The sequence below is a fragment of the Apodemus sylvaticus genome, chromosome 14 (assembly GCF_947179515.1).
Source record: "Apodemus sylvaticus chromosome 14, mApoSyl1.1, whole genome shotgun sequence".
NCBI classification, from domain to species: Eukaryota; Metazoa; Chordata; class Mammalia; order Rodentia; family Muridae; genus Apodemus; species Apodemus sylvaticus.
In genome coordinates this window covers 54,201,087-54,228,577 of record NC_067485.1, presented here as the reverse complement: position 1 = coordinate 54,228,577, position 27,491 = coordinate 54,201,087, and the positions used below count along the sequence as shown (strand labels likewise).

The 27,491-nt window shown below is 40.2% G+C and overlaps 1 protein-coding gene across 2 annotated transcripts in view; it reads left to right on the top strand.

Annotated features, from left to right (window-relative positions):
- Positions 1-10,987: 10,987 nt before the first annotated feature.
- Ccny (cyclin Y) overlaps positions 10,988-27,491 on the top strand; it is a 133,312-nt gene continuing 116,808 nt past the window's right edge. For both annotated transcript variants that reach the window (XM_052156674.1, XM_052156673.1), the window contains exon 1: positions 10,988-11,149. In XM_052156674.1, coding sequence (XP_052012634.1) covers positions 10,996-11,149 — 154 coding nt within the window. In that variant the 5' untranslated portion in view covers positions 10,988-10,995. The remainder of the gene's footprint in view (positions 11,150-27,491) is intronic.

Here is a 27,491-nt window from a genome sequence, read left to right as displayed (position 1 = left end):
TTGGAGGACAACAGGCCACCAAAATGACCACCTGGCCTGTCCATTGGCAGGATTTGGATGGCAATCTGGGGCCTTTTATACCTGTTGTAGCTTATGTTCCCCACAACCTTTGAGAAAGAGATATTCTGGAAGACATAGGTGCCATCCTTACTACAATCGTGCCTTTTTTGATGACCATGACCAACTATACTGCACAGGCTACAAAGTTGGGGAAAGTAGTGTCTACTGTCCACCCAGAGCCCACTGATATCAAGGTACCTGACCCTATTCCATTGGCCTGACTGTCTGAAGCTGACATCTGGGTGGACCAGTGAGTGGCTCATCTTAGAATCTAAGGTTTTTGCTCTCAAGGAACTGGCTTTGGAATGATTAGCTTTGGGTCATTTGGAACCCTCAACCAGTGAAAATAATACTCCCATTATTGTCATTAAAGAGAAGTCAGGAAAATAGAAGTTTCTACAGGATCTGAGAGCCATCAATAAAAATGTGGAAAAAATGGGGACTACTCAAGTAGGACTGCCTCATCCTAGTGCTATCCCACCCAAATACCATGTGATGATCTGAATCAAGAATTGCTTTTTCTAGATCCATTTGGCTCCTCAGGATAGATGCCATTTTGCCTTCACAGCAAGGGAGCCTAAAACGGATAAACTAGCTAAAAGGTATCAGTGGACAGTCCTGCCTCAGGATATTAAAAATACCCTGCCGATTTGTCAGCTACATGTGGCTGAAGCCATACAGGGAGTCCCCAGGGATGTCCTTGTAGTCCATTACATGGATGATATTATGCTTGCACACCCTAGCCTGCCCGATCTTGAAAGGGTGTCTTTTCAACTGTTGCTTAACTTAGAAACATCTTGATGGTTGTTCCTGAAAAGATTCAGAGAGTTCCCCATGTGCCTTCCTGGGCTTTTATATTTCTGGCAAGATTAAGCCTCTGGCCTTTTCTATCATGGCAAAAGAGTCCTACTCCCTCATGGAACTACAACAATTGTGTGGAACTGTTAACTGGCTCAAACCTTTCCTGCCTATTCTGGACTAGGAGATGAGGCAGGCCCTCTGCAAGAGTTAAACTAACAACTGAGGCTAGCAACCTACTACAGAAACTTATGTTGCTCCTTTCTGTATCAACTCTGGAAAGGCATGCATGATCCAGGTAAACCCCTCCTGGCTATAATTCTGTGGTCCCTTGAGGGGGTTCTAGGAGTGTTATGACAGAATGGGCCCCTCATGTAGTTGTACCAGGCCCACTCTGATTTACTTCAGGTTACTTCAAAGTTTGAGATTGTGATCCACCTTGCCTTTTTTTTTTTGTTGTTTGTTTATGGTTTTTTGTTCTTTTTGATTTGATTTTTTGGAGACAGGGTTTCAGGGTTTCTCTGTATAGCCCTGGCTGTCATGGAACTCACTCTGTAGACCAGACTGGCCTCAAACTCAGAAATCCACCTGCCTCTGCCTACCAGAGTGCTGGGATTACAGGCATGCGCCACCACCACCTGGCCCACCTTGCCCTTAAGTTGAGAGGATTAGCAAGGAGAACTTTTAACAGGGAACAGGACAAAATAATTCTACCATTCTCCTTACAACATTCTCAATCATGAGCAGATTCCATCAGCTTCCAAGAAATGGTGGCAGGGTTCACAGGCTTATTGCATATTCATGTGCCACCATACAAGTGTCGTCCTGCTTTGTCCCAGCTGCCAATTACAGTTAAACCCTATAGCATACCCAGCTCTCACCCCATCCCCAAGGCAACTATAGCCTTTTATACTAGTAAAGCCAGATATGGGGTCCTTATCCAAAGTCCAGGGGAAAAGGACACAAAACACATTCTCCCTAATCCTGGTTCCATGCTCTAGGTGAAATTTTTGGACTCCTGAAAATTCTTGAGTGTTGTCAACAGGAGCCAGTTAATAATTTCTCAGATAGCCAATATGCAATACAAGCTGTTCAAACCTGTCCTTCTCCTACATTAAAGAGCAAAACAGCCCCATACATGTCTGCATGCAGTCTATCCACAAGGATCTCTAGAATAGGGAACATCAGTGGTACATCTCACACATAAGATCACATTCTAAATTGCCTGGCATATTAGCAGAAGGAAATGACAGAAGTGATGGTCTGATTATAGCTGTAGACATAGACTTGGTAGAACAAGCCAGAATGTTAAACCAGCAATTTCACCTTTCTCCTCAGAATTCATATAAACTCTTTCCTGAATTGCCTATGTTAAAATGTAAACATCTTTTTAAATAGATATGTTATTTATTTACATTTCAAATGTTATCTCCTTTCCCAGATTCCCCTACTGAAACCCCCTGCTTCTATGAGGTTGCTCCCCACACACACCCACCTGCTCCTGCCTTCCTGACATGGCATTCTGCTATGCTAGAGCATCAGTCTTCCCAGGTTGCAGAGCTTCTGCTCCCATTGAAGCCCAACAAGGCCATCCTCTGCTACATATGCGGCTGGAGTTGTGAATCCTTCCAGGTGTACTCTGGTTCGTGGTTTAGTTCCTGGAAGCTCTGTGGGGTCTGGTTGGTTGATACTGTTGTTTTTCCTATGTGTTACAAAACCCTTCAGCTCCATCACTTGTTTCTCTAAATCCTGCATTGGGGACCCTGTGCTCAGTCCAATGGTTGGCTGCGAGCATCCTCCTTTGTATTTGTCAGGCACTGGAAGAGCCTGTCAGGACACAGCTATATCAGGTTCCGGTCAGCAAGAACTTCTTGGCATCCACAATAATGTCTGGGTTTGATGTCTGTGTATGGCAAGGATCCTCAGGCAAGTCAGTCTCTGGATGGCCATTCTGTCAGTCTCTGCTCCACACTTTGTCTCCATATTTCTTCCATTGAGTATTTTATTCCCCTTTGAAGAAGGACTGACACATCCACACTTTGATCTTCTTCTTGAGCTTCATGTGGTCTGTGAATTGTATTTTGGGTATTCCGAACTTTTGGACTAATATCCACTTATCAATGGGTGCATACCATGTGTGTTCTTTTGTCACTGGGTTACCACACTCAGGATGATATTTTCTAATTCCATCCATTTGCTTAAGAATTTCATGAAGTCATTTTTTTAAGAGCTGAGTAGTAGTCCACTGTGTAAATGTACCACATTTTTTTTTTTGTATCCATTCCTCTTTTGAAGGACAGCTGGGTTCTTTCCAGCTTCTGGCTATTATAAATAAGGATGTTAGGAGCATAGTGGAGCATGTGTCCTTGTTATATGTTGGGGCATCTTTTGGGTATATGGCCAGGAGTTCTTTGGGTATAGCTGGGTCCTTAGGTAGTACTATGCCCAATTTTCTGAAGACCCACCAGACTGGTTTCCAGAGACTTACAATCCCACCAACAATGGAGGAGTGTTCCTCTTTCTCCACATTCTCGCCAGCAATATGTTATCACCTTAGTTTTGGATCTTAGCCATTGTAACTGGTATGAGGTGTTATATCAGGTGCTTTTCAGTCATTCTGTATTTCTCAGTTGAGAATTCTTTGTTTAGCACTGTACCCCATTTTTAATAGTGTTATTTGAGTTTCTGGAGTCTAACTTCTTGAGGTGTTTTGTATATATTGGATATTAGCCCTCTATTGGATGTAGGATTGGTAAAGATATTTTCCCTAATCTGTTGGTTGCTGTTTGTCCTATTGACAATGTCCTTTGCCTTACAGAAGTTTTGTAATCTTATGAGGTCCCATTTGTCGATTGTTAATCTTAGAGCACAAGCCATTGATGTTCTGTTCATGAAATTTACCCCTGTGCCCATGTGTTTGATGCTTTTCCCGACTTTCTCTTCTGTTAGTTTCAGCATATCTGGTTTTATATGGAGGCCCTTGATCCACTTGAACCTGAACTTTATCAAGGAGATAATGGATCGATTTGCATTCTTCTACATGCTGACCTCTAGTTGAACCAGCACCATTTGTTGAAAATGCTGTCTTTTTTCCCACTAGATGGTTTTAGATCCTATGACAAAGATCAAGTGACCATAGGTGTGAGGGTTCATTTCTAGGTCTTCAATTCTATTCCACTGATCTTCCTGCCTGTGTCTGTACCAATACTATACAATTTTTTATCACTATTGCTCTGTTCATTAATTTCTGGGTTTTTAGTTCTATTCCATTGATCTTCCTGCCTGTCACTGTACCAATACCATGCAGTTTTTATAACGATTGCTCTGTAGTGCAGCTTGTGTTCAGGGATTGCGATTCCCCCAGAAGTTCTTTTATTGTTGAGAATAGTTTTCACTATTCTGGGTTTTTTATTATTCCAGATAAATTTGGAAATTGCTGATTCTAACTCTATGAAGAATTGAGTTGGAATTTTGATGGCGATTGCATTGAATTTGTAGATTGCTTTCACATTGAATTTGTAGATTGCTTTCAGCAAGATGGCCATTTGAATTATATTAATCCACTGAATCCATGAGCATGAGAGATCTTTCCATCTTCTGAGATCTCCTTTGGTTTCTTTCTTCAGAGACTTGAAGTTCTTGTCATGCAGATGTTTCACTTCCTTGGTTAGAGTCACTCCAAGGTATGTAATATTATTTGTGACTATAGTGAAGGGTGTGTTTCCCTAATTTCTTCCTCAGCCTGTTGATCCTTTGAGTAGAGGAAGGCTACTGATTTGTTTGAGTAAACTTTATATTCAGTCACTTTGCTGAAGTTGTTTATATGGTTTAGGAGCTCTCTGGTGGAATTTTTGGTGTCACGTAAATATACTATCTTATCATCTGCAAATAGCAATATTTTGACTTCCTTCTTTCCAATTTGTATCTTTTTGTCCTCCTTTTACTGTTTAATTGCTCTGGCTAGGACTTAGAGTACTATAGTGAATAGACAGGGAGAGTGGGCAGCCTTGTCTAGTCCCTGATTTTAGTGGGATTGCTTCAAGTTTCTTTCCATTTAGTTTGATGTTGGCTACTGGTTTCCTGTATATTGCTTTTACTATGTTTAGGTATGGGCCTTGAATTCCTGAGCTTTCTAAGACTTTTAAAATGAAGTTAAATTTAAAATGATATTGAATTTTGTCAAATGCTTTCTCAGCATCTAATGAAATGATCATGTGATTTTTTTTCTTTGAGTTTGTTTATGTAGTGGATTACATTGATGGATTTCCATACATTGAACCATCCCTGCTTCACTGAGATGAAGCCTACTTAATCATGGTGAATGATTGTTTTGATGTGTTATTGGTTTTGATGTGTTATTTATTGGATTTGGTTTGTGAGAATTTATTGAGTATTTTTGCATCAATGTTCATAAGGGAAATTGGTCTGAAGTTCCTTTTCTTTATTGGTTCTTCATGTGGTTTTTGTATAAGCATAACTGTGGCTTCATAGAATGAATTGGGGAGTGTTTCTTCTGTTTCTATTTTGGGAAATAGTTTGAAGAATATTGGTATTAGGTCTTCTTTGAAGGTCTGATAGAATTTTGCACTAAACCCATCTGGTCCTTTTTTTTTTTTTTTTTTTTTTTTTTTTTTTTCTCTCTTTTGGTTGGGAGACTTTTAATGACTGCTGCTTCTATTTCTTTAGGGATTACTGTTGAGATGGTTTATTTTCTTATCCTGATTTAAGTTTGGTATCTGGTATTTGTCTAGAAAATTGTACATTTTTTCCAGATTTTCTAGTTTTGTTGAGTATAGGGTTTTGTGCTAGAATCTGATGATATTTTGGATTTCCTCAGTTTCTGTTGTTATGTCTCCTTTTCATTTCTGATTTCATTAATTTGGATACTGTCTCTTGCCCTCTGGCTAGACTGGCTAAGGATTTATCTATCTTGTTGATTTTCTCAAAGAACCAGCTCCTGGCTTTGTTGATTCATTCTTTGTATAGTTCTCTTTGTTTCTACTTGGTTGATTTCAGCCCTGAGTTTGATTATTTCCTGCCATCTACTTTTCTTGGGTGTTTGCTTCTTTTTGATCTAGAGTTTTCAGATGTGCTGTCAATCTGCAAGTGTAAACTCTCTCCAGTTTCTTTTTGGAGGCACTCAGAACTATGAGTTTTCCTCTTAGCACTACTTTCATTGTGTCCCATAAGTTTGGGTATGTTGTGCCTTCATTTTCAATACATTCTAAAAAGTCTTTGATTTCTTTCTTTATTTCTTCCTTGACCAAGTTATCGTTAAGTAGTGTTCAGCTTCCATGTGTATGTGGGTTTTCTGTTGTTTTTGTTGTTATTGAAGATGGATGGGATTATTTTAATCTTCTTGTATCTTTGTTGTATATTGAGGCCTCTTTTGTGACCGATTATATGATCAATTTTGGAGAAGGTACTATGAGATGCTGAGAAGAAGAATTATTCTTTTGTTTTAGGATGAAATGTTCTATAGTTATCTGTTAAATTCATTTGGTTTATAATTTCTGTTAGTTTCATTTTGTCTATGTTTAGTTTCTGTTTCCATGATCTGTCCATTGATGAGAGTGGGGAGTTGAAGTCTCCCACTATTATTGTGTGAGGTTCAATGTGTATTTTGAGCTTTATGTGTGGGTTCCCTTGTATTTGGGGCATAGATATTCAGAACTGAGAGTTCATCTTGGTATAATTTTCCTTTAATGAGTACTAAGTGTCCTTTCTTATCTTTTTTATTAAAATCTGATCCCTCTGGTGGCAGATCCACAAGGTGTGATCCACCCAGACACTGTTGTGGATGCCAAGAAGTGCTTGTTGATGGGCGTCTGATATAGCTGTCTCCTGAGAGGCTATTCCAGAGCATGACAAATACAAATCACCAACCAAGGAGTACACATGGAGGGATCCATGGCTCCAGCTGCATATGAAGCAGTGGATGGCCTTGTAGGGCATCAATGGCAGGAGAGACCCTTGGTCCTGTGAAGACTTGATGCCACAGTGTAGGGGAATTTGAGGGCAAGGTGGCGGGAGTGGGTGGTAGGGGAGGGAGGGGGGGACACCCTCATATAAGCATGGGAAAGGGGGAGGGGAATTGGGAAAGGGGATAACATTTGAAATGTAAATAAAGAAAATATCCTCTAAAAAAGGAAAAACACAAAAACAAAAACACAAAAACAAAAAAAGAGTAGAGAGCTGATACAAAGGATTGGGGAAATGAGTGGGATTGGGGCACATTTTCTGAAATTCACAAAGAATCAATGAAAATGTAATAAAATATAAAATAAAATAAAATAAAATAAAATAAAATAAAATAAAATAAAAGGAATTGTGGCTAAACTAAACCAATAAAACCTGAAGAGCAGTGACTTAGTTCATTAAGATCTGTGTTTGCTTTAAAACAATACAAAATTCTTGAATAACAATTATTGGGGCTGTATGAAAAATGTAATGTAATCCAAATGATGCCTTCAGCTGAAAGCATGTTGTTTTTTGCAGATCATGATAATCCAAAAGATATCAAGGTTGAAGACAAGGCTAAATGGGGTCTAGGATCATGATACAGTTGGCATCGGACTTGCCTAGCAGAACAGATGATTTAGATCTGATCTGCAACACGGTATAAAAACTAGGTGTGGAGTCAGCCCCAAAGTTCAGTGGGTAAGAGTGCAAGGAAGGACCCTGTTGTGGATTGCCCTGGTACTTTTTGTATTTTGATGCTAATCCTGCTTCTCCAAGAGGACTGCCTGGGATGAGGATTGAATCACATACTCAGGTGACTTCATGTGAACCTTCTCCCCATTTCAACTTGTAAAATAAAGGCTAGAACCTGTGACTGGGCAGTGAAAGAGAGGTGGAGCAAAAAAATTTTGGGGAGATGAGGAGAGAAGAGAGAGCAAGACCGAAGAGGAGGAGGTGGAAGGATTTGGAGGAGAAGCATGTGGCCTGGGGAAACCCCAAGTTATAAGGGTTCTCATAGCTGGGGAAATATGTTAGTGCAGGGCTAGATCTGCCCAATCTAGGCACACAGCTTGCATTCATAGTAATTGAGTTGTGTTTTCCTTTCAGGGGTTGGAGATTTACTGCAACACAAACCAACTTACAGAAATTGTCCTCTGACCTCTACCCAAGTGCGATGGTACACATCCCTGCACCAAATAAATAAATAAACACAGGCTTCATCAAACAAACAGACAAGAAAAATAAACAACTAGGATGGAGGTAGATACCCATAATCCACGCACTGGGGAGCTTGGAGCAGGAGGATCCGAAATTTAAGGTCATTCTCTGCTACGGTACATTTGGGCTGAATGTTTTGAAGACAGCCTTCTTGAAGTATTCACCCCATCCCCACTCTGGGGGAGCCACCCCATACTGAGGAACTAACCCCTGCACTGAAGGTTCACAAATGACACATTGATGCTTCTGTGGCTAGATGCTTACTTCTTGTTCCTGCAAGCTCTGATCACCCTGCCACGCTGCAAAAACAGCAAGGCTCTCATATTCCCACCCCTGTCTCTGGCCTCTAGGTGGTGGCTCAACATGACGATCATTTGGGCGTCCCAACTCTGTCAGGAGTTGATAAGAGTCCTACAGTTAATTCTTCATAAAGTGCCACTGTTTGCCAGTCCAGTGGCACCTCTACCTGGAATATTAAGTCTGCGTACATGCAGTGGTATGTGACAACTATGTAAATCACTACTGGGGCTTAATGCCTAAATTTCTATTTCGAGCCTGGTGCCCATACTCCCAGTATATCTAAAAAGATAAAGTTTCTAAAGAGAATGTGGTGAGGGCATAAAAGAGGGAGTGGGAAAAGCAGATGGGACAAAAACAGCCCCTTTGACCAGTGGCTGTTCTACCCATTTGACAAGCACGGGTGGGTGCAATTTCTCAAAATTCCGGCCTTCCCTTCCACTCCAAACATCTTCCAATGACCCACAGGCAGACTGTACTGTTTCCTGAGTGCTTTCCCATTTCTCTCATGACTTCCAAACACGATACCAACCTAACTATGAACTCTGATTAAATTGGTATTTACTATGTCTGAGTGGATATGTCACACAACTCTGTTTCAAAGAGCTATAAGAGCCGAAAATGTAATTCCGAGCCTCCTTAAACATTAGCCCAGAGAGTCTTAATGTTCGCCCTCAAGGAGTTGCACATATGCTCCAAACAGTCCTGTTGTTAGAAATAGTTCTGGGAGTCGTTAAGAAAATGGTATCAGACATTACTTCTGCCAAATGTTGTATTGTGGTAAGCCATGTGGTTGTGTTACTGGGTTTTTACTCCTTATAAAGGGGGTCCTGTGTCTTGCTCTGAGAAATCAGAGCCTGACATTTTTATGAGGTTAGCTAACCTGAAGCAGTGCATGCAGTCGATAGGCAAAGCACGATTTTTGAGAATGAAATGCAACTTGGGGCACACACTCTGATCTTTCAAAAAGGCTGACTGGAGGAGGAATTTTGCCAGATGGCATCTTATACATTTCTTTAAAGATGGAACTCCCTCTGTCGCATTCTATCCTTTGGGAGAAAACACAGTACTTCCATCTACATTTTACCCTGGGAAGGTCAGGATAGCCTTGAGAAAGGACATTTACTTTTTGGTGCTGTCTACCTACCCTTCCCGGGGCTGCAGTTCTCTAGAACTTCCCTTTAATGTTTCCTCTCTCATCTGGTCAGCACCACCACTCTTCAGCAACTATTTCCCAAGGCATTCTGCCACTTATCTCAACATATGACATTATTACAGCTCAGAGCACTGAGTCTCCCCACCCCCTTGTTAAGCAACCGTGTATGAATACCTCTATGCGGTAGATGGATTGACTGCACAGGCTTTGAAAAAATAGTAGGTGTGAACAATATAAAGCCTTTAAACAAGCCCGGTACAGATTGCTAATGTTAGGTATCATTTTCCTCATTTCTCCGGTTAGGACCGAGATGATCATGCATTACTGATTCCCTCACTAAGATCTTGAACTCCTGATCTTTCTGTCTTCACTGCCCTACTGGGATTACAGGCGTGACTTACACCTGTTTATGCCTGGTTGAGGATGGTAGAAGAGCCCCAGTACCCTTCACTATTAGGAACAGATTGAGGTGGCTTTCCTCACCTTACATTCTTTTCAACGTTTATTTTGCTTCACAAGGCAACCCACGCACAAAATCCACGGCTGGCGAAACATAAAAGAATGTAGTCCAAAACTCAGAACACTACAGCTGATTTGTCATGACTTCAGCCCCTGTCCCCAGGCTGACTCCCAAGTCCTCCGTAGAGATTGACAGAAGCTGAGCTCCTAACTCAACTTGGAGCTCCTTCTAACATTAGCACCACACTGGCCTGCCTCACCCAAAAAGCTGCAAGGAGCCCCCTCCCAGTGCGCGCCCCTTCGTGGCTCCAGGGGCCACTATGTACTTCCTGCCACTGCGACTTGAGACCGGAAGAGCGGAGAGCCGCATTGGTGTCTAGACGGCGAAGACTTTCAGACAAAGTGCCGGCCACTGAGCACTTTCATGCCCGAAGAATCTGCTTCCAGAGCAGTGGGAAGGAGTGGGGCTGCGAGTAGAGGGCACAGCCAAGCAGAGACGTGGAAACGTAGCAAGCCGGCGTGGGGCGGGGCGACGGGAGGGGGCGGGGCCTACGCGGGCCGGCGTGGGGCGGGGCTTGCGAACGCCCGCCAGCACGCCCAGATTCTCCGCGCCACGCTGCGGACGCTCCCGCTATTGCGGTCCCGTCGGCGTTTCCGCGCGCACTCGCGTGTCCCCGGCGTGAACCGGAACCGCTTGCGGAAGTAGCTGCTAGGAGCCAAGCGCTGAACAAGAACGTGGTGGGAGGCGGCCTGCGCGGCGCCGCCCGCCATGGCCGCGGCGGGGTGAGCACTGCGTGGGGCCGCAGTCGCGGACTCAGGCTCCTCCGCCGCACACCGGGGGCTGAGGCCGTAGCAGCCGGGGTCGCTGTCTGTCGGTCGCCGTAGCCGCCCGCACGTCGCCGCCGCCGTCCATGGCGCGGTCCCGCCGCCGCCGCCGCTGCTGACCCGGGCCCGGCGCGGTTTCCGCCCTCCACGGGGCGCGGGCGGCCTGCCTTTGAGCCCGAGCCTGCGCCCGCGCCCCGGGGCTACCAGCCGGGGAGTCCGCGATGGGGAACACAACTTCGTGCTGCGTGTCGTCCAGCCCCAAGCTCCGGAGAAATGCGCACTCGCGGTTGGAGTCCTACCGCCCGGACACGGACCTCAGCCGTGAGGACACTGGCTGCAATCTGCAGCACATCAGCGACCGGGAAAACATCGACGGTGAGCGGCGCCGGCCTCGGCCTATCCCTCCCCTTCCTGCAGGACTTGGAGCCTTGCTGCTCCGCTGCTCCCGGCTGGGCTGGCAGGGAATGGTGGAAATTTTGCTAGCCACAGCCGGGGAGGTCCAGTAGGTCCAGGGAGGGCGTGTAGTATGCGAGTGCTGGGGTGCGTCTACATGCGTGTGCACCCCGGAGATGACATGGGAGGCTCCAGGCAGTGTGCTTTTGGGTTGTTGCCAGAGTTATGTATAGGATGGCGGTGGTATTTGCTCTTTCCAAAAGGAAGGGGATTGTGACAGTGTTCTTTACCTGACTGGAGTTGGCCTGCGTTTCCCCAGACAACTCTACCCTTTCTCCCATTAAAAACTAAACCAGGCCCAAGGGAGTATGCTTGAGACTGTATATGCACAAATGTATATATATGTACTATGCGAGTATATATAGACCTGCGCACAAGCACATACTTTATGGGTATGGTTGCAGGGTTGAAGCAAAAGGTTCTCCTCAGAATGTTTGAAAAAGAAAATACCAGGAGGCTGTAAGTTAAGTGATCTAGTTTTAGCATGGGGTAGAATTACAGTTCTATGAATTTCAGATTCATCTGGGTGACTTGTGTATTTGAAAAACGTTAAAGGAGGCATTATTTTTTTTTCCTGCCGCTGAAGGAGGCATTATTGCACCTAGTAATGTTTTTTCATAACTGGTTTTGCAGTGTCTCTCATTATTGTTTTGTAATCAAATTCATATTGTACGTGGGGCATAAAATACAGTTTATATGATTTTCAACTTAGATTAGAAATTGGAAATCTTCAGGACTTTTTTGTTTTTGTTGTATTTATGAAAATCCTCACACAAATAACCTAGTTAAACTCACTTGTAGTTTTTCTTATGTGAATGAATTGATAATTGGTATTGATTCATTCTTGTTGTCTTTGGGGTGGAGTATTCCTTGTAATGTGAAAGGCTACATTTGAATGCTAAAGAAAAGAGTTGTCTCATTGTTTTTTGTCTAAACAGTGTCAGCATTTTAAGAACAGTAGCTTTATTAGATGAGTAGCTTAAGGTTACTCACAGTTTATAGTAAATTCTGATACTACATGATTTTTCTAGTGTTAAGATTTGTGTGTGTGTGTGTGCGCGCGCGCGATTTTGTGTGTGTGTGTGTGCGCGCGCGCGCGCGAGTGTGTACGCACTTGAGAACGTGTTACCTATGTGTGGCAGTTGAGGTAAGAGGAAGGTGGTGTATCCTCACGATCTGGAGTTAGAGGTGGTTGTGCTGGGAACCTATCTCTGGTTCTGTGGAAGCACAAGAAGTGCTCTTAATCACTGAGCCATCTCTCCAGCCCTACTAGTTTTATTTTATGTGTCCATTAGCTTGGCCGTCTCCTTAGGTGATTTTGAACTGCAGCTACACATTTACACATTTAAAAACATGTAGAAGAATTTGAAGTAAGAACTCCTTCTATACACCGTAATAAAACTGTATTTTAAAGGGGGGAGTGAAGAAATAAACGAGATCATTGTAGAAGATTGCTAATCGCATTGACAAGCAAAAAGAGTTAAAGAATACTTTCTGTTTTCTTGGTTTGCTGGCTTTTCGAGACAGGGTTTCTCTGTATAGCCCTGGCTGTCCTGGAACTCACTCTGTAGACCAGACTGGCCTTGAACTCAGAACTTCGCCTTTCTCTGCCTCCCAAGTGCTGGGATTAAAGGCATGCGCCACCACTGCCCAGCTACAGAATACTTTAATGGATTTTATTGTGCAGGTTTGCACTAGGTCACTTTCATGCAAGTGTTGTACTTTGAGCTTATCCTCCGCATCCTCACTACCCTCCCATTTTTCATACCTTGCTCCTTTTATTAATCTCCTTTATTCCCAAAACAGTTTAGCTTCAATTTTCATACCATTCCACATAATAGCATTTCGTGTATCTCACTGGTAAGTGAGAGAAAACATGAATTATTTGCCCTTCTGAGACTTACTTAATTTGTGTAACATTATCATCTCCAGTTGTACCCATTTTACTTCAAAGACATAATTGCATCTTTATGACAGACATGAATTTCATTGTATATAAATCACATTTTCTTTTTCCATTCCTCAATTAGTGGGCAGTGGTTCAATAAGCATTGATGTGCCAATATTTTTATTTTTATTTTTTTTATTTTTTTGAGACAGGGTTTCTCTGTAGCTCTGGCTGTCCTGGAACTTACTCTGTAGACCAGGCTGGCCTGGAACTCAGAAATCCACCTGCTTCTGCCTCCCAAGTGCTGGGATTGAAGGTTTATGTTTTTTTTCTTTGTTTTGTTTTGCCTTTTAACCTTTTGAACAAATACCCATTAGAGATAAACTGAGTCATAAGATAGATCTGCTTCAGGGGTCTCCATACTGACTACCTCAGTAGAGACTAGCTTACATTCTCACCTTTAGTATATAAAGCGGTTCCTTTTATCTGCTTTTTCACCAGCATTTGTTGTTTCCTTAATAATTGCCATTCTTATTGAGGAGAGAGGAAAAAAAAATCTCATTGTAATTTGTGTTTCTTTAATAGCTAGTGATGTTAAATATATTCTTAAGTTTTATGGTCATCGTTATTTTGTTTTGTTTTTGTTTTGTTTTGTTTTTTTTTTTTTTTTTTTTTTTTTTTGGTTTGATTTTTGTTTGGAGACAGGATCTCTGCCTGTGGAACTCAATATGTGCACTAGGCTGGATATGTGCACTAGGCTGGCCTCAAACTCAGTGAGATCTGCCTGCTTCTGCTCCAAATGCTGGGACTGAAGGTGTGTGAACATGTTTGGATTCATACATTTGTTGACAGTTTCTACCTCATCTTTTTCATCTTTTGGGAATTGTCTGTCTAATTCTTTATACCAGTTTTGGATTAGGTGGTTTAGTTTTTGATCACAGGTGATGAGGTTTCTGAGTTCTTGTGCATTCTAGATTTTAAAGTCTGTGTTTAGCTGGCAAAGATTTCTCCCATTTTTGTAAGCTGTCTCTACATGCAGTTATTTTCTTGAGTGTTCTTAGATATTTTTTATCTTCATGAAAACCCATTTATCAGTTGTTGGTTCTATTTCTTGAGAGAGTGGAGTCCTGTTTAGAAGTATTTGCCTATGCTGGGATCTTAAACATTTTTTTCCTACTTAGTCTTTACTAGTTTTACAGTTTCAGATCGTGGAATAAGATCTTTGATTTGTTTAGAGTTGATTTTTTGTATGTCATGAGACACAGGTCTAGTTTTATTCTGCATATACATAGCAATATTTGTTGAAGAGCCTGTTTGCTCAAATGTACATTTTTCTGATTTTGTTAAACAAATTCCATAATTACTTTGGATTATAACGGGGCCGCCCCTGCTTTTGTTGTACTAGCTTTATAATGCTCTTCTCTTCATTTTGAGTCAGGGTCTTTGTCGCTCTGGCTGTCTTGGAAGTCACTAAGTAAATCAGACTGGCCTCAAATTCAGAGAGAGCGTCCTGCCTCTGCCTCCTGAGTGCTGGGATAAAAGGCAAGTGCCAGAGATGTTTTCTTCACAGTGTTTTGTAGTATAACTTGACGTCAGGTGCATTGATAACCTCTAGCATTGTTGTTTTGCTTTGCTATCAGGTCTTTTGTTTCTCTGTGAATTTTAAGCCTCCTCCCACTCCCTTTACTATTTGTGAAGAAGAATCTTGGTGTTGGAATTTTGATGGGAATTTTAACCAATCTGTAGATTTTTTTTAATGGCATAGCTGTTTTCATAGTATTGCTTACTTTATGAGCATGGGATGGTTTCCCATCTTACAGTATCTTCAATTAATTTTTTTAGTGTTTTAAAGTTTTCACTGTAAAAGTTTAAGTTAGCTTTATTATAAGGTTTTTGTTTGTTTTTAAATTAATTGTGAATGGAATTATTTTTTTGATTTCTTCAACATGTTCTTTATTAGTATGTAGGAAAGCTTCTAATTTTGGGATATTAATTTTTGTATCCTGTCTCTTTGCTGAAAGTTAGCTCTTAGCTCTAATACTTTTTCTGGTGGACTTTGGGTCTTCTGCATAGATTGTATTATCTGCCAATAAGGTTACTCTGAGTTATTTCTTTCCCACTTCTGTCTTTTATCTTTCTTTCATCATATTATCCTACCTAAAGCTAAAGGAATAATATTGGGTAAGGAGTAGAGATGCACACCTTTGCCTTATTCCTTATTTTATTGGGAATGTTTTCAATCCCCCCCCCCCTTAGTATAATGTTGGGTATGGGCTGTTATATATGGCTTTTATTATGTTGATAAGTTCTTTCTTTTTTCTTTTTCTTTTTTTTTTTTTGGAGAAAAGGAAAATAGCTTTATTTTTTCTTTTTTTCCTTATTGAAAAGGGAAGTAACACTTTATGATAAAATTAAAGATTTACATGGAAAATATTTCAGATAAAATAGAAGAGATACATAAAAACACATTAAAATTGACAATTTTCATGGAAAATTAAAGAGTAAAGTGGTGTACATGTAAAACATTGCTAAATTAATTGAAATATGAAATAGAAACATTTTATGATAGAATTGAAGATTTACATGGAAAATATTTCTGATAAAATTGTAGAAGAATTTTAGGTGTTAAAAATTTTAAACATGTCAGAATTGAGGATTATCATGGAAAATTTTATATAGATGTAATAATGGTAGGCATAAAAGTATTCCTAAGTTGATTGAAAGTGGAATTATAAACATTTTCTGATAAACTTGAAGATTTACATGGAAAATATTTCTGATAAAATTGAAGAAATATATAGAAAAACATATTAAAATGAAAGATTATGGAAATTATACAGATAAAGTGATAGGCATAAAGATAATTCTAAGTAGATTGAAGGTGGAATTATAAACATTTTCAGATAAAATTGAAGATTTACATGGAAAATATTTTTGGTAAAATTCAAGAGATATATAGAAAAACACGTTAAAATAGACTATTTCATGGAAAATTTTACATATAAAATGGTAGATAGTTTTAACTCTTTCTAAATTAATTGAAGGTGGAATTAGAAACATTTGTGATAAAAAAGATATTCCTCGTTTTCCCAGAACGTTAATTATGAAGGGTTGTATTTTGGTGAGGTAATCATGTGATTTCTGTTCATGTACCAACTTATGTGATATATTACACAAACCATTTCATTTTAAATCATGAATGATCTTTTGAATATGTTCTTGAATTCTGTTTAAGGAAGTATTTTTCCTTGCCCATATATTTTGGAGGTTTTGTTTTAAATGAGAAATTAGAAACATCCCCCATACCCCCTCCCCCCCAAAAAAGAAAAAGAAAAACAAAATATTTACATTTCAGACAATCAAATTGAATATTACTATGCACTATAGTAAAGAAGTGGATGTAATGGTTGTAATCAGCTGGTTGGCATTCAGGCTTTGTGTTAGTTGGGCTTACTATTGCTGTGATGAAAACACCAAGACCCAAAGCAGCTTAGGAGGGAAAGGGTTTGTTTGACTTTCATGTCCTGAATCACAGTCCATTGAGTGAAGCCAAGGCAGGACCTGATGCAGAAGCCATGGAGGTGTGCTGCTTACTGGTTTGCCCCTCATGGTTTGCTCTCTACTTGCTGGTTTTGTGCCAACTTGGCACAAGTTAGAGTCATCAGAAAGGAACATTTCTCAGTTGAGGAAATGCCTCCATGAGATCCAGCTGTCAGGCATTTTCTTTTCAATTAGTGATCAATCAATGTGGGGAGGGCCCAGCCTAATGTGGGTGGTACCATCTCTGGGCTGGTGCTCCTGGCTTCTATAAGAAAGTGAGCAAGGTCTATGAAGCAAGCCAACAAACAGCACCCCTCCATGGTCTGCCTCAGCTCCAGCCTCTAGGTTCCAACTGTGTTTGATTTCTTATCCTGACTTCCTCCAATGATGAACTATGATCTGGAAGTGTCACCCAAAAAACATCCTTTCCTGCTTGGTCTTTGGTCATGGTGATTTCATTGCAGCAATAGAAACCCTAAGACATGCTCTAAGATAGACCTAAGTTCATTTGTGAGGCCTTTTTTGAGAAAAACTTATAGACGACCATAAACTTGTTTTTCAGACTTAGGGTGATTTAGAGCATAACGCTGGTAGTAAGGTTTCTAGTGGAGATCATTTTTTATGACCATGTTAGATTAGACCTCTAAATACTAATTTGTCACAAAAATAGTATTCTCCCTCCCAATTTCAACAGATGCATCTAGAATTTATCTAACCAGTAGTTTTCAGCATTGGTATTATTTAAAATAGAAATATAAGCCTATTCCAATAGTATGAATAGGTTTATTTGAAAGTTTCCAGGTAACTCAAAGATGCAGCTGGTTTGGTTGGCCAGGGCAACCTGCTGCTCTAGGGTTGTTCTGGTATTGAATCATGTAATGGCAGCAGATTTAAGTAAAAATGTGTGTAGATTCACTGTGTGTCTGTACATATCTGTGTCTGAGTAGTTCAGTTCCTCTGTTATGACTGGTGGTGTTCCATATGTGGATTTACTTAACTGCAGACCACAAATACTTGTAAACAGTTGCACTGTACTGAATACATGTAAACTTGTTTTTGTGTCTGTTAGGCACACATGCTAATAACTATCTAAATAAGTTATATTCAGTGTTTTAAGTAATCCAGAGGATGTGTGTCAGCCACGTACAAACACTTGGCCATCTCTCTGAGACCTGCAGACTCTTGATATCTAACAGGATCCTGGAACAATCACCTGCAGCTACTGAGGGACAACTGTATATTGTCAAAGTATTGGTAAATTTTAAAAATTACATGTCAAGACTTCTTGAGTGTGCCATCACTGTCCAGGCAACTACTAGTATTCGGGATTGATAGTTTGTTCATGACTCTTCTCGACTATTGAGTGTCTTTATGTGGTAGATGTATGCATTTCCCCACCACATTCCAAACAGAAAGGGGCAGCATGTGCTTCTGGTATGTCAGTAACTTGCATTACGATAGGTAGACTTCTTTAACGCCCATTGGGAACTTGCTAACCCTTTGTACTAGTATGAGATTATTTGTGGTTTTGAAAGTTGTGGGCAGTATAACCAACTTTGTAGGAGTTATCTTTCATGAAGTCATTCAGAGGTCAAGGAAAAAAACCTGCTTACCACTGATAGGAAAAGTCACAGCTGTTCTCTTAATTCTGTACCCAACACTGCTCTGAGTGTAAATGTAAGGATGGATGTAGTCTAACAGTTATAAAGATGAATAAGAAAGGATAATAATAGGAGACAAGGAAGTATGGAATGCTGGTTTAGAACACAGGAGTCACAACAAGATATAAAGCTATCTTTATATGTATGTTAGCACACATACAGAGAGACAAACAAAGTGAATAAGTGTATAAAAAACGCAACAGTACTACAAATATAAAATGTAAAGTGAAGCCCCTCAGCTTCGGAATGACTATTTGAATTATATAGAATTTCATTGAAACAGAGACTTTGGTCTGAGTAGGTGCTTGCTTGAGTCGGTGCATTAATCTAGCTTCCTGGTTTGCTTGTTTACATTAATGGGTTTTTATTAAAAATGAAAAGAAATAGAACACATACACTATACACACATACATATATGTATATATTTCAGGATATAGTGAAACATAGTTTGTTTTGAAATTGTTAAACTATGAGGTAGAAAGAAAAAACTTTTTCTTAGTGAAGATCAATTATATTTTGAAAGTGATCTTTTTAAGTGATAAAATGTACAAAGTGAACAATAGTTACTTTATAGTTCACATTATGCTCTGATACCTCTGAATATGTTTTGCTTAAAGCCAGTAAAGACACTAAGGATCAAAATGAGGCCAGTATGCTTAATAAACTGAAAGTGCGTAATTAGCATGCCATTATGAATCAATATCTGATTTCTTGTGTTAAATGTAAAATATGTTCAAAGAACTAATAACCAGCTGTGTTTGAACTATCCCTAGGGAGAGGAACTAGAAACCTGGGACCAGAGTCTATCTAGATATATATCAAAGGTAATGTGGAGAGTCATAGTGCCATTCTTTTGCCTTGTAGCAGGCTCAGGAGTTTCCCAAATCCTTTAGGGCCTTCAACTCAGGCTAAACTGGAATTTCTGAAGCATTTTAGTACTAGCCAGAAAGCAAGAAGTCTCACTAAGGATACTTTGTAATATTTAAGCATGAGGATTAAGAGAAAGAGGCACACAGAAAACAAGTTAAGGTATACCCCAGATCATTGGGTGGGCTTTTCAAAAAAATAGTCAAAGTTCACTTTCTTTACAATAGTTAGATATAGGACTTTGGTGGGTTTTAAGACTTTAATCTTCAAAGAATGACTATGGAATCTAAGTGATTCCTTATGTGTTTGTTGAGGGTACTTGACAGGCTAGGTAAAGCTGTAGAGAATAAGGATGTAAGAACTCTGTCTTCACTAGAAACAAAGGTCAGTAGTTCTGTTTCAAATTTCCAGAGGAAAGAGGCCTCAAGGTCATGGGTCATTGTTATTTTAATGTTAAAATATCTCTATGCAAAAGAGTATTAACCTCAGATCTGCAGCCTTCTAGGCAAATGTAAATTGTGCTCCCCACTCAGGAGTCATACAACTATATTTAACTTCATCCTATCCAGTTCTATCTGAGGCACAAAAAGACACGGGAACTATGAAAATAGTGGAAGTCAAAGAAGTGTTTCACATGATAATCTGATCCAAACTTCTAGCCTCTTGTATAGCAATAATTTACATTTTCTTCAGAGAATAGGGTTTAAAATGTGTATAAATATGCTGTATATTAAATGTTTGCTGTTCCTGGAGAGGGGCATTGGGTGTAAAGATAAGTTCTACTAGTCTTGATGAGGTCGTTAGGCATTCCATAAGATCTCTTTTAGGAATGATGCTGGCTAGACCCACAGTTTCAAAAAGCTCAGAAAATAACTTATCCACTGTTTCTCTGCTCCGTAAACCACTTGTATTTATTGCTGTAACTCACTTCCTTCAGAGAAAAGTGGTCTGACAACTCACAAATGACTACTCACACGATTCTGAAGTGTTGGTCTGACAACTCACAAATGCCTACTCACACGATTCTGCCTGTCAGATCTCTTGGTAACTTTGAAATTCCTATCAATTCCTGACTTGACTAGCTGCAAATGAGCGACTGTTTCCTTACCGGGGCAACGTTTTCAATACAGACATGGAAAACCTTGAATACTTTTTCTTCACCCTCATGAGAATATTTACATTCTGTATATTAATTTTGACTTTGTAGTGGACTTTTCTATAAAAAAACAAAAAACCATGGTTTTGGTGTGGAAGTGAATTGTGTAAAGAGATTTCTAAAAGGAATGTAGCCATGGTAATGCGTCTGGGCTAAGTGGTTGATAGCTCATGGTTGTACTTCTATTACAAAAGAATCTCAGTCTGGTTTTGTTCCTGTTACCTAGGGTAGTGATTGTTTTGTCCCTCAGCCATTACTTTGTGATCATTGTCCTCTGCTCTGGATGATAGACACAAGACTTAGGTTGCACAGCTGGCTCCTGGTACCCGGGGAAATATAGCTGGGTTGTGCTGAAAATAATTGTCGGTTACAGTTATATCCATTCTAGTTTGTTCCATAAGCCTTCCATAAGTCTTTGATGAGTGATGGATTGCAAGTCACTTGTTTTAGACTCTTCTGATACAGATCTGTCTGAAAGATGAAAAGGATATATTGTACATGGGAGTTCATACACTTACTTGGCACAGCTCAATATTGAAGACATGTCTTAGGCAGATGATTTTGTTAATTCCTTGAGAATTTCCTAAAATTCATTTTAATAATGTTCACTTTGTTCCATCTCCTACTGTGTCTGCCTTCCTATCTACTCAATCTCATGTTCTCTATCTGCTCCTTTCTCAACCATTAGTCTAATTTGTGCAACCAAATACTCTTTGCAGTGGGACCTTCCCTGCAATGGGGCCTACCCTGGAACATTGACCTGCCAGGGGTTACACTCTTAAAAGAAAACTGACTTTCCTTCTCCCACAGGTGTCAGATGCTAATAGTTTCTCAGCTGTGATGGAAGTTCATGCCCACCTTCCACTTCCTATGCTGGAATTTTGTCTGGCATGAGCTCGAACATGTTTAACGTTGCAAGCTGTCACAAACACTGGGAGTTCATATTGTTCTAATGTGCTACTGTCCTGTCTGTGCCTGGAAAACATTCTCCTTGTAGTCACATGCTACCTCTGGCTTGCATTGCAATCTTTCTGACCCTTATTCTACAAAGATGTCTGAGTCTTTGAAGGATAGAATGTGTATGATGTCCCATTTAGGCCTGAGCATTTAGCAGACTTATACTCTTCTGTACATTGACCAGATGTGTGTCTCTGTTAATCACTGTGTTCTGCAAAATGAAGCATCTCTGCTAAGGTTTGAGAGATGCACTAATCTATTGGCATAACAATAATTATTAAGCAGATGGTTTAACACTATGTCCATTTAGCAGAATAACAGAGGCTTCTTCCCTAGGGTCTATGACCTTTCTACCCACAGGTTAATTGGCTCAGAAAATTATGCCAGATGTGGGTTTCATCTTGCAAAGTGAGCCTTAAATCCAATCAGAAACTCTAGTAACATTCGTACTACTATTGCACTAGCAGACATATTTTACCAGGCCAGTCATTGTTATGGCTCAGCGAGTTGAGCTGGGTATGATTACTATCGTTCAGTAGCATGTTTGCCACTTGTGCAACACTGTGAAAGCTAGCCAGTTGGAATGAAACTACAAGGATAGTGCCAGCTTGGTTTCTCTGGTGTTCTATCCTCAGGGGTCTTACAGCCAAGTTTTGAAGGGTGACTAAGAATGATAGCAATAACATGTAATGATTGGGAGTCCATGGGACCACAGTGGCCATCAGGTCTAGTACCATTCTTGGTACTTAACTAACATGAGGTGTCTAATTGGGGTAACCCTGCCTTTGTTATAGGATGGTTCCACTTAAATTCTTCTCCTCCTCCTCCTCTTCTTCCTCCTCCTCTTCCTCTTCTTCTTCCTCTTCCTTCTCTTCCTCTCTTCCTCCTCCTCCTTCTTTTCTTTTCAGTTTTATTTTTTTCCTCATTTACTTTATATCCTGCTCACTGCCGCCCTTCCGGCCACTCCCACCCCAAATCCCTAGTATCTGCATACCCTGGCACTTCAGGTCTCTACAAGGCTATGTGATTCTTCTCCCTCTGGGGCCAGACAAGGCAACCCATCTAGAAAATCCTAAATACAGACAACAGCTTTTGGGATAGCCCCTATTCCAAATATGCGAGACCCACAAGAAGACCGAACTGCACATCTTGTACAACCCTGTGTATGTGTGGGGAGCCTAGGTCCAGCCCTTGTATGTTCTTTGGTTCATGGTTCAGTCTCTGAGAGCCCCAAGGTTCCAGGTTAGTTGACTCTTTGGTCTTCCTGTTGAGTTCCCATACCATTTGGGGTCGCAATCCTTTCTTCTGTTCTTCCATAAGAGTCCCCAAGCTCTATCCACTGTTTGGCTGTGGGTGTCTGCATCTGTCAGATGCTGGGTAGAGCCTCTCAGAGAACAACATGCTCCTGTTTGCAAGCATAACAAAGTATTAATAGCAAGCAGTGTTAGGGATTGGTGCTTGCCTATGGGATGGGTCTCAAATTGGGCCAGTTATTGGTTGTACATTACCTCAGTCTCTGCTCCCTCCCCTGTGCCTGTATTACTTGTAGACAGGATAAATTTTGGGTTGAAAGTTTTGTGGGTGGGTTGGTGTCTCTATTGCTCTACTGGGGTTCCTGCTTGGCTACAGAAGGTGGCCTCTTCAGGTTCCTTATCCTCAAAGTAGTGAGTCACAGCTAAGGTCATCCTTGTTGGTTCTTAGGTGCCTCCCTTATCCCAGGGCTCTGTCTAGACCTGGAGATTGCTCCACCTTGCCCTCATCAGTGGCAGATTTCTATTCTTTTTCATGGCCATCTAGCCATCTCTCCTGTCCTTCCCCACACTACATCCAAATTCTCCATTCCCTCCCCTACCCCATTCCCCCACAGTTCCCTCTCCATCTGCCTCTTACTACTATTTTATTCCCCCTTCTAAGTGAGTTTCAAGCTTCTTTGTTTGGGGCCTTCCTCTTGTTTAGCTTCTTTGGGTCTGTGAAGTGTTTAACATATACCTGTATTTTATGGCTGATATCCACTCATAAGTCAGTACATACCATGCATGTCCTTTTGAGATTGGGTTACCTCACTCAGGATAATTCTCACATTCTATTCATTTACATGCAAAGTTTATGATTTCTTGGTTTTCAATAGCTGAATAGTATTCCATTGTGTAAATGTACCACATTTTTTTTTTTTTTTTTTTTTTTTACCCATTTTTTCAGTTGAGGGACATCTAGTTTGTTTCCAATTTCTTGCTATTGTAAATAAAGCTGCTATGGACAGAGTTGAGCAAGTGTCTTTGTGAGATAATAGAGCATCTTTTGGGTATATGCTCAGGAGTGGTATAGTTGGGTCTTGAGGTAGAACTATTTCTAGTTTTCTGAGGAAACACCAAATTAATTTCCACAGTGCCCTTCCACCAGCAGTGGAGGAGTGTTCCTCTTAGTCTACACCCTCGACAGCATGCACTGTCTCTAGAGTTTTTTTATCTTAGCCATTCTGAAGGGCGTAAGATGGAACCTCAGAGTTGTTTTGATTTGCATTTCTCTGTTGACTAAGCACTTTGAACATTTCTGCAAGTGCATCTTGGCCATTTGAGATTCCTCTGTTAAGAATTTTCTGTTTAGTTCTATACCCCAATTTTTAAATTGTGTTATTAGTCTCTAACTTGTTGAAATCTTTGTAAGTTTTGGGTATTAGCCCTTTTTCAGATGTATGGTTGGTGAAGATCCTTTCCCAATCTATAGGCTATCAATTTGTCCTTTTGATAGTGTCCTTTGCTTGAGAGAAGATTTGCAGTTTCCTGAGATCCATCTATCCATTGTTGATCTTAGAGCCTGAGCCATTGGTATTCTGTTCAGGAAGTTGTCTCTTGTACCAGTGCATTCAAGGTCGTTTCCCACTTTTGCTTTTTTTGAGATTTAATGTATCTGGTTTTATGTTGAGGTCCTTGATCCACTTAGGCTTGAGTTTTTTGCAAGGTGATAAAAATGGATCTATTTGTATTCTTCTACATAGAGACATCCAATTAGTCCAGCACCCTTTGTTGAAAGTGCTTTCATTTTTCCATTGTATAGTTTTGCCTTCTTTATCAAAAATCAAGTGTCCATAGCTGTGTGGTTTATTTCTGGGACACTGATTTGATTCTGTTGATCAACAAGTCTATTTCTATACCAATACCATGCAGTTTTATTTTTTACCACTATTGCTCTGCAGTACAGCTTGAGGTCAGGGATGGTGATTCCTCCTGGAAGTTCTTTTATTGTTCATGATTGCTTTGGCTCTACTGGGTTTCTTGTTTTTCCATATGAAGTTGAGAATTGCTCATTTAAGATCTAAAAAATTATGTTGGAATTTTGATACAGATTGCATTGAATCTGTAGATTACTTTTGGTGAGATGGCCATCCTTGAGCATGGGAGGTCTTTTTATCTGATATCTTCAGTTTCTTCAGGAATTTGAAATTCCTGTCATACAGATCTTTCACTTGACTGGTTAGAGTTCCACCAAGATATTTTATATTATTTGTGGCCATTGTACAGGGTGTTATTTTCCTAATTTCTTCCTTAGTCTGTTTACCATTTGTATAAAGGAGGGCTAGTGATTGAGTAAAAATTTTTTTTTTTTTTGTAGTTTTTCGAGACAGGGTTTCTCTGTATAGTCCTGGCTGTTTTGGAACTCACTCTGTAGTCCAGGTTGGCCTCGAACTCAGAAATCCTCCTGCCTCTGCCTCCCAAGTGTTGGGCTTAAAGGTGTGCCACTACCACCCGGCTTGAGTAATTTTGTATCCACCCACTTTGCTGAAGTGATTTATCAGTTATAGCAATTCTGGTACAATTTTTGAGCTCACTTATGTGTACTATCATATCATCTGCAAATAGTGATCCGTTGACTTCTTCCTTTCCAATTTGTATCCCTTTGATATCCTTTAGTTGTCTTATTGTTCTGGCTAGAACTTCAGGCACTGTATTAAAGAGGGAGAGAGTGGGCAGCCTTGTCTTTGATTTTAGTGGAAATGCTTTAAGTTTCTTTCCATTTAGTTTTATGTTTGCTATTGGCTTGCTGAATATTGCTTTATGTTTAGGTATGTGCCCTTTATCCATGATTTGTCAAATACTTTTAACATGAAGGGGTGTGGATTTTATCAAAGGTTTTTTTTCAGCATCTCATGAGATAATCATGTGATTTTTTTTTCCACTTTGTTTATATGGTGGATTTTGTTGATAGATTTTCACTTATTGAACTGTCCCCTGCATCATTAGGATGAAGTCTACTTGATCTTGATAGATGATGTCTTTGATGTGTTCCTGGATTTGGTTTTCAAATATTTTATTGAATATTTTTGCATCAGTGTTTATAAGACAAATTGCTCTGAAGTTCTCTTTCTTTGTTAAGTCTTTGTATGGTTTTTGTTTCATGGTGATTGTGTCCTCATAGAATGAGTTTGGCAGTGTCCCTTCTGTTTTTGTTTTGTGCAGTCATTTAAGGAGCATTGGTATTAGGTCCTCTTTGAAAGTTTGGTAAAACCATCTGGCCCTGACCTTTTTTTTGGGTGGGAGACTTCTCCTTCATTAGGGTTTACGGGGCTTTTTAAATAGTTTACCTGATCTTGATTTAACTTTGGTAAGTGGTATCTGTCTAGAAAAATCATCCATTTCCTAAAGATAGTCCAATTTTGTGAAGAACAGGCTTTTGAAGTAAGTTCTAATGATTCTTTGAATTTCCTCAATGTCAGTTGTTATCTCTCCCTTTTCATTACTGATTTTATTTATCTGTTTTTACTGTCTTGTCTCTTGGTTAGTTTGGGGAAAGGTTTGCCTATCTTAATTTTTCTCAAAGATCCAGCTCTTTGTTTTGTTGATTCTTTGCATTGTTTTTCTTTGTTCCTTGATTTTATCCCTGAATTTGATTATTTTTTTTTAAATGTAGTTATCCTTTTCCAGTTGGAGTTTTCCTTCTAGTATTTTCTGTAGGCCTGGATTTGTTGATAGATATTGTTTGAATTTGGATTTATCTTGAAATACCTTGTTTTCTCCATCGATGGTGATCGAGAGTTTTGCTTGATATAATAGTCTAAGTTGGCACCTGTGGTTTTTTTTATTTATTTTATTTTATTATTATTTTTTTTAATAGAGGTTTCAAGATATCTGTCCATGCCCCTGTGGAGAAGTGAAGTGTAATTCTGATCGTCTGCCTTTGTATGTTACCTGGCCTGTTTTCGTTGCTGCTTTTAATATTCTTTCTTATGTAGATTTTGTTTTGATTATATTGTGGTGAGAGTATTTTCTTCTCTAGTGCAGTTTAATTGGTGTTCTATTAGCTTTGGGGATGTTTATAGACATCTCTTTCATTAGGTTGGGAAAGTAAGTATTCTATGATTTTATTGAGAATATTTTCCGGGCCTTGGAGCTTGTTGTTCTTCGATTAGGTCTTTAATGGGATCCCAGATTTCCTGGATGTTTTGGCTCAGGAATTTTTTAGATTTATCATTTTCTTTGACTGATGTATCTTCTGTGTCTGAGCTTCTTTCTTCTATCCCCTGTATTCCTTTGGTGATGCTCACATCATATTCTCTTCCCTATGCCTTCTGTCTCTAGGATTTCCTCAGTTTGTGTTTTCTTTGTTGCTTTTGTTTCCACTCTCAGGTCTTGAACAGTTTTATTTATTTCCTTCATCTGTTTAATTGTATTTTCCTATATGTCTTTCTGGGATAGCTTCTACCATTGGATTTTAGGTCATTTTCTTGTGTTTTGGTTGTGTTAGGATATCCAGGTCTAGCTGTAGAAGGGTAGCTGTGTTCTGAAGGTGTCACATTCCCCTGGCTTCTGTTGTCTTATTTTGAAGGCCTTTAGCCATCTGGATGGCTTTGGTCCCTGGATGTTGTGGCTGTACCTCGATGGTCCTGGTGGCAGGCCTCTGATGGGTAGGTATCCTTGGGCTCTGTGGTTCCTGACCTGTTGGTCTGTATGTATGGTTTAAGACATGTCCAGTAAAGGTGGGCAGAGAGGTGGCAGAAGAATGGAGGTCTCCCTGGCTAGCAGCTTGGCTTGGCCCAGAGGGTGTAACCAACAGGGAAGATTGGTGAGGAAAGGGAAGCTTACCTGTATGGTTCAACAATCTGATGGAGGTGGAGAAGCATTGGGAGAATAGAGGTTCCCCTCAGCAGGGAAGATGGGTGGGGAAAGGGAAGCTTATCTGTACCGTTCAGGAGTCTCAGGT